Source organism: Poecilia latipinna, unplaced genomic scaffold, assembly GCF_001443285.1.
Source record: "Poecilia latipinna isolate Pla-1442-1.1 unplaced genomic scaffold, P_latipinna-1.0 Scaffold876, whole genome shotgun sequence".
Classification (NCBI taxonomy): Eukaryota; Metazoa; Chordata; class Actinopteri; order Cyprinodontiformes; family Poeciliidae; genus Poecilia; species Poecilia latipinna.
This window is the reverse complement of record NW_015113492.1, coordinates 176040-182075: the sequence shown is the minus strand read 5'-3', so window position 1 is coordinate 182075 and position 6036 is coordinate 176040. Positions and strand designations below refer to the sequence as shown.

The following is a 6036-nucleotide window of genomic DNA, read 5'->3' as shown; positions in this document are numbered from 1 at the left end:
CAAATTTTGGAAACCCCAAATTTAAGCACAAACTCTCATTCTGGGGTCAGTGCTCAAGTCCCTCGGCTTCTGTTCAGTGAAGTTCTCTCTCCCAGGTTAAAGAAGGCGGGAACGTTCTGGTTCCGGCTCAGCCTCCTCATGGAGCGGATGTCCATCTGGCCGTAGAAAACGCTCCAAACACACCGAGCAGCAGGTACGTTCCTTCACACCAGCATCTTCAGTTTCATTTGGAAAATATCGCTAAGAAAAACTCTTGCGGTGCTGCCTAACAGTGGCGATGAAGACGGCCTGCTGCAGAGTGGTGAGGGAAGAAGGGACGATGGGAGGAGGAGCGTCTCTCCCTCTGACCCGGTGGAGTCCCTCAACGCGTTCACCAGGAAGGTCGGGGCTTTTGTGAATAAACCCAACACTCAGGTAATTAATGTGACATGACACCCGGTCTCCTCTCACCGTCCTCTCCATGAAAAGTTGGTAAAAATAAGGTTTTTTTTTTGTTTGTGTTTGCATGTGTAGATCACAGCTGCCAGTCTGGATCTCCCATTCGCTGCGTTTGCTCCTCGTGGCCTGGACTCTGAGGAGAACGATCCCATGGTGACCTGATCTGGTTTTTAACACGTACCTCAGCATCTATAGGCTCGTGCGTCCTGCTGCTGGGAAGTGACCGTTTGTGTGCGTGCGTGTGTGTTTTTTTGCGGTCAGGTGCGTCCTCTGGACTCTCCTCCCTCCCAGTCGCCCCTGCAGGCCAGCCTTCACTCTCAGGGCTCAGACGGATCGGGACCGCAGGACGACTTCGTCATGGTCGACTTTGTGAGTGGTTTCGGACTTCAAAAACTATCAGCATAAAACACACAAACAACTGAGTGAAGTGACCAGTTTTGAATTAATATGTTGAATCCCATATTTTTATGTTATTCATTCGGCAGTACAGACATAACATTGAAGGAGAAAGATGCTAATCATGGTCTGATTTTTTATTTTTTTTAATCTGTCCCTGTGTGCAGCGTCCAGCTTTCTCTAAAGACGACCTTTTGCCGATGGATCTGGGCACTTTCTACCGAGAGTTTCAGAACCCTCCGCAGCTGGCCAGCCTCTCGCTGCACACCAGCTCCCAGTCGATGGCTGACGACCTGGTAAAGGCGTCCTCTTCCCCTTTCGTTGTGTCTGATGGCGTATTGGGGCCATTGTAGATTGTTATGAAAAAACAATAAAGGAAAACAATAAAGTTTATTTCTACCAAAAAGCTGGACATTTTCTAGAAGAAAAAACTTGGAAATTTGAGTTTCAATATTTAAAAAAAACAAAACACTGAAATCTTTTTTTGACACGTCTCAGAAATAAATAAAAAAAACGGAAAATTTGAGTGTGAAGTATTTTGAGATCCCAGAAATTTTCTTGGAAAAAGTCAAAAATTTGACTTTTGAAACTTTTATTTCTAGATCTACATCTCAGATTAATCTCAAAATGTCTTATTTTCTAGCAAACATTTCGCTTTTGAAGTTCAAAAAAACGCCACCTTTTTTTTTTTTTTTTTTCTCGAAAAATTTCAGACATAAACCTTTCTTCTAACTGCAATGGGCCTGATACGCCATCATAATTTTGCGCTACATTTTTAGTTAAAGAACATTAAACAAAGGACTGATGTGAGCTGGTTCGTTTGCAGGACTCTCTGCCGGAGAAACTGCGCGTGTATGAGAAGAACATCGACGAATTTGACGCGTTTGTGGACATGCTTCAGTAGGACGAGTGAAGGAAAAGTCAACCTGCGACTAAAAGCTGAATTCATCAGAAGGGGGGCGGAGGTCCCTGTGTGTGTCGTGTGAGAATTGCTCAGAATACATCATGTTTAAGGCTGTTTGTGTCTGAAAACTTCTTACCTGTTCACTTATAGTCTGCTTCACTGTAAATACTGTAATATCTGGTGACACTGGCTCACTTGCCATCGCCGTCTGGTGGCTGCGATCAAACCGACAGCTTTAATTTATGTGTTGCATAATTCTGCTCTTGTAGTCAAACGATCATGGGGCAGCCATGCAAATCCACGGACAGATTCTGGTAGTAATGCCCTCGTTATAAAACTTTCTCTTTCTCTTAACCTGTAAATGTAAAAAAAAAAAAAAAAAGATTAACATGTCTAAAAAGGGTTGTTTTTTTTCTCTTTTTTTTCTGGAGGTTGCTCATAACCCTGCAGAGCGTCGTCTCACTGTGTTTTTCTTATAAATGAAAAGACTCATTCGTTGTGCAGAGCTTGGCGTTCCCAGCTGGTCTGGGGATTTAAACGGCCACTGTGAATTGTACCAGATGAACCCCAGACACATTTGACAGTGAAGAAGCTGCAGTTTCTCTGTGAGCAGAGCCCACATGTCAGTCTGCAGCCACAAAGCTCAACCTGTTTGACTCAGAGATGGAAATAAACACCCAACAGGTACCCTGGAATCAGCTCGAACACAACCTCCCCGAAGCTCCGATTGGCCCCAGGCTGCTTGCATTGGGACTAAATTAAGAACCGTTCCAACACATTCATGTATATTGTGTGAAATATGTAAAAAGGATAAAGAATTCCCAGCTGCCCACAGCATTCATGGTCGAGTTGGTTGAAAGCTTTGATTTAAAGCATTCTGTTGACGTAGATGTCCTAATAAAGCATGGCTGCTCTGTTTACTGTGCTTCTTTTCTTCTGTTTTAGCTCGAAATGAACTCAAATCCTTTTCTAATTAAACGGTGGATGATTACTACACAGGGGTAAAGTTACCATTTCAGACCGGACAAACAAAATTGCGCTAACATTTCTGAAGCAACTTGAACTCCCGAAGTAAATGTAGCATGTTTTTTTAAAAGTCTATGCATACAAATTAAAAAGGTTACATAAAATCTCTGGTAACTATTCAGGGAGCAGGATCTGAATTGTTACATGATCATTTTACATAAGTACTGTGAAACTAATGTTTTTAAGGTTATGTGTAAATTTAAGCTACATGACCAATAAAATACTTGTTTCCTTCCACCTAACTTTCCAGCTAGACAATTTTATCTCTTATGCACTGTGACCCAATAGGCTTATTTACTGCCCGTTTTTTTGTTTTCAAATATTCTTACCCTGTGATTATTTTTGCTTTTTAGGTTAAATCTATTCACAATTAAACTGAATTATTACATAAAACTGAAATAGAAAATACTATTTGCTTGGAGGTGCTCAGTCTCCTCCAGAATAAGTTATAGCACCACCTAGCGTCGGTGCTTAGCTTAGCGTTAAAACATCTTTAACGCAAAGGGAGTTAAAGATGTTTTAACTAGCTGCACGGTGTTTGAAGAACAAAACACCGTCTCTGCTGAACCCCCTTGTTGAGAAGCGGTGGAAAGATGACCCAGTTCTTTCGCCAGGTGTCTGTGAAACAGACTGATGGACCTTCAGCTAATGCTCACAGCTAATGAGTGAAACGGTAGCTGGAAGTTGACTTACGGTACTTAACATTAGCTGCTTCTAAATGTGGTGAGAGCAAAATATCTTCCAAAAGATTCCTTGACCTAAATAAATAAATAAGTCCAAACTAAGACATTTAAAACTTTGTGATAATTGGAGGTCAAGTTATTCGCTTTACTTCACTCCTTCCTCCGTCTGACATGATGCATTCAAGGAACAATAAAAAAAAGGTTTTTAAAAGAGTAAGCGAATAAAGTTAGATAATTTTGTTTTGGAACAATACTTAATACTTTAATATCTTAACTGAAATCTGTGAGTTTTATCCCCGCTGTGTAAATTATTTTGCTTAGCTTAGGTTGACCCTTAACCCTAAAATATTAATGCCCACTGTTCGGCCAATCACATTTCTTTGTTTATTAGTAAAATTCAAAGATTTCGAGTAACTGCATTTCAGGTATTAATCAGCTCAAGGTTCCAACATATTAGTAAAAGTGCCAGACTGACTTCATTCCTAGACCAATTTTAAATAAAAACTAAAGCTCACCATGCATTTACGGCAATTAAAATGTCTTAAAGCACCAAAGATTAAATGAAAGACACCAGAAAACAAAATAAAATTTAGAGGGGAATAATAGAAATAAACTAAATAAATGAGACATTTGAACATACAGAAGAATGGATAACTTGTAGGCAATTGAATATTCTGGAGTAAAAGTTTTCCGTAGTTATTTAAACCTGAAAAATGTTGAGATACAGCGTCTCGTTTCATAAAAAAAAAAATCAGTTACCCGTGTTAAAAAAACAAACAAACACTGAATATACACTAATTTCTTGCAGAGTATGTTCACACTAAGATTTTAAATAAAACAATCTCAGAAGTCCTCAATGTAATTTTATTGGTAGTTTCCATTTCACATCTGCAGGACTGCAAAGGGTCAAAACCAGAAGGTCGGGAGTTAAGGTCGCACTCTTTTTACAGTCAACTTGCTTCGAGGCGTCAACCAACTACAGAACGAGTCTCTGAAGAACCACCCCCATCTTTCATCTGCTACCCGAAGGATCCGGGAACCGTTCAAACTTCCAGTGAAGGCTATTAAGGAAAACCGCTTCCCAGACGTCAAATGATGCAAATAACCTAACCATTTGTATTTTCTTGAGCTAGCCACTTAACATGCCGTTTTCAAATACATCTGGTCAACCGAGGGAGACTGAGGCCATTCCTCCCCCACTTCAGCCGACTTTGAACACGGAACAAGAAAAAGAAATACAAAAAAATTTCACAGGACACAGGCAGTGGTTGCCCAGTGTGCATTTCCACCTCTTTGAGCAGCTCAGTCCAGAATAATGTCCTGCCACCCTCGTGTCTGCAGTCCAATGAGTTGGGTGACTTTGAGCCCCCTCTGGGTGGAGAAGCAAGACAAGTTGGGGAATGGCTCGAAAGGAAGCGTCCAGATAAGAGATGGGGCGACAGCTTAACTTTTAATCTCACTTTCTTGAGTAGAGGAAGAAAGTCTTTAAGGTTGGTGGCCAATGTCCTCCCATCGCAAAGATCTAACCCGCCCCCCCCCCCCCCCAACAGATAGCTGAGCTTCGGTTTTTTATGTTAGTCAGGCGAAGGTGAAGATGAGGGTGAATCTGGCATCCATACACTACAGAGCAGGAGGGAGGTCAGGGAGTGTATGGAAGAGATCCAGGAGCTCTAAGTTTCTTCATGGGCTTTTTGGAGAACGGAAAGGAAGATGACAGGGTGACAGGTCCAGGTTCAGGCAGTGTTCAGGAGGTCCTGGATGGCTTTCTGCTGCGTCTCGTTCAGGGTGGAAACGCATTGCGTCCATAGTCCTGCAGACACCTGGAGAGGAAAAAACAGAACTTCTGATTGCATTTATACTCCCCGTTAGATGCGAATCGCACAAACATTTAGGAACGTAGGGCCAGGCAGTATTACAAGAATGACACTAGAAATAATATAAGAATGAAGTTTTAAGCTGTAACAATAGAACATCAAGATGAAAACTAAAAATTTAAGTTATACCTTGGGTTCGACATAAGGAAGACAGATAAGGAAATATTTTATCTTTTAATGCACCAGCATCAAAATATTTTTAGTAACAGAACTTTGAAACAATTGTGCCAACAACTGAGAATTTCAAAGAACCGGCCACCCAACTAAGCTAGTTAACCTTACATAAACTTTTTTCTCATTAAATTGGTTATCTTGTAATTTTACGACAATCTTCTGGTAAAAGTGCATCTTCATTAATATGATGACTATACTCTTGTAATTAAACAATTTTGTAGCCTACATTACATGACTCATGGAAAGGATGATGAAAGCCACTTTGTGAAAATATTTTGTCATTTTCAATTAGTTTTCTTTTCTTGAGCAGAAAGAAAAGCCAAAAAAAAAAAAAAACCCTCTCAGATCTTATAGGGCCATTGCTCTTGCTTACCTGTACTTGACGGATGACGTTTGCGAGCCGTTTGGTGCAGGCATCTTCCGTTTTAACAGATTCGTTTGCGACGCCATCAGCTATGATGAGGAAAATTTTAGGGAGGTTGGAGTTTTCTGGCCCAAGGACAATTGGGTTGTTGCTGTGGAGAAGAGAAGTCCATAGGTT

The 6036-nt window shown here is 40.9% G+C and overlaps 1 protein-coding gene and 1 long non-coding RNA gene across 3 annotated transcripts in view; one reads left to right on the top strand and one right to left on the bottom strand.

The window, feature by feature from the left end:
- atg13 (ATG13 autophagy related 13 homolog (S. cerevisiae)) overlaps positions 1-2658 on the top strand; it is a 9318-nt gene extending 6660 nt beyond the window's left edge. For both annotated transcript variants that reach the window (XM_015048351.1, XM_015048350.1), the window contains 6 exons: positions 96-193; positions 273-414; positions 514-591; positions 700-807; positions 1002-1130; positions 1661-2658. In XM_015048351.1, the coding sequence (XP_014903837.1) occupies positions 96-193; positions 273-414; positions 514-591; positions 700-807; positions 1002-1130; positions 1661-1738 (633 nt within the window). In that variant the 3' untranslated portion in view covers positions 1739-2658. The remainder of the gene's footprint in view (positions 1-95; positions 194-272; positions 415-513; positions 592-699; positions 808-1001; positions 1131-1660) is intronic.
- A 2354-nt stretch (positions 2659-5012) lies between these two features.
- On the bottom strand, positions 5013-6030 carry LOC106957119 (uncharacterized). The gene is made up of 2 exons (XR_001426893.1): positions 5869-6030; positions 5013-5267 (listed from the first exon to the last, which is right to left on the bottom strand). It is a non-coding gene; the product is annotated as an uncharacterized LOC106957119 (long non-coding RNA).
- Between the last annotated feature and the right edge of the window lie 6 nt (positions 6031-6036).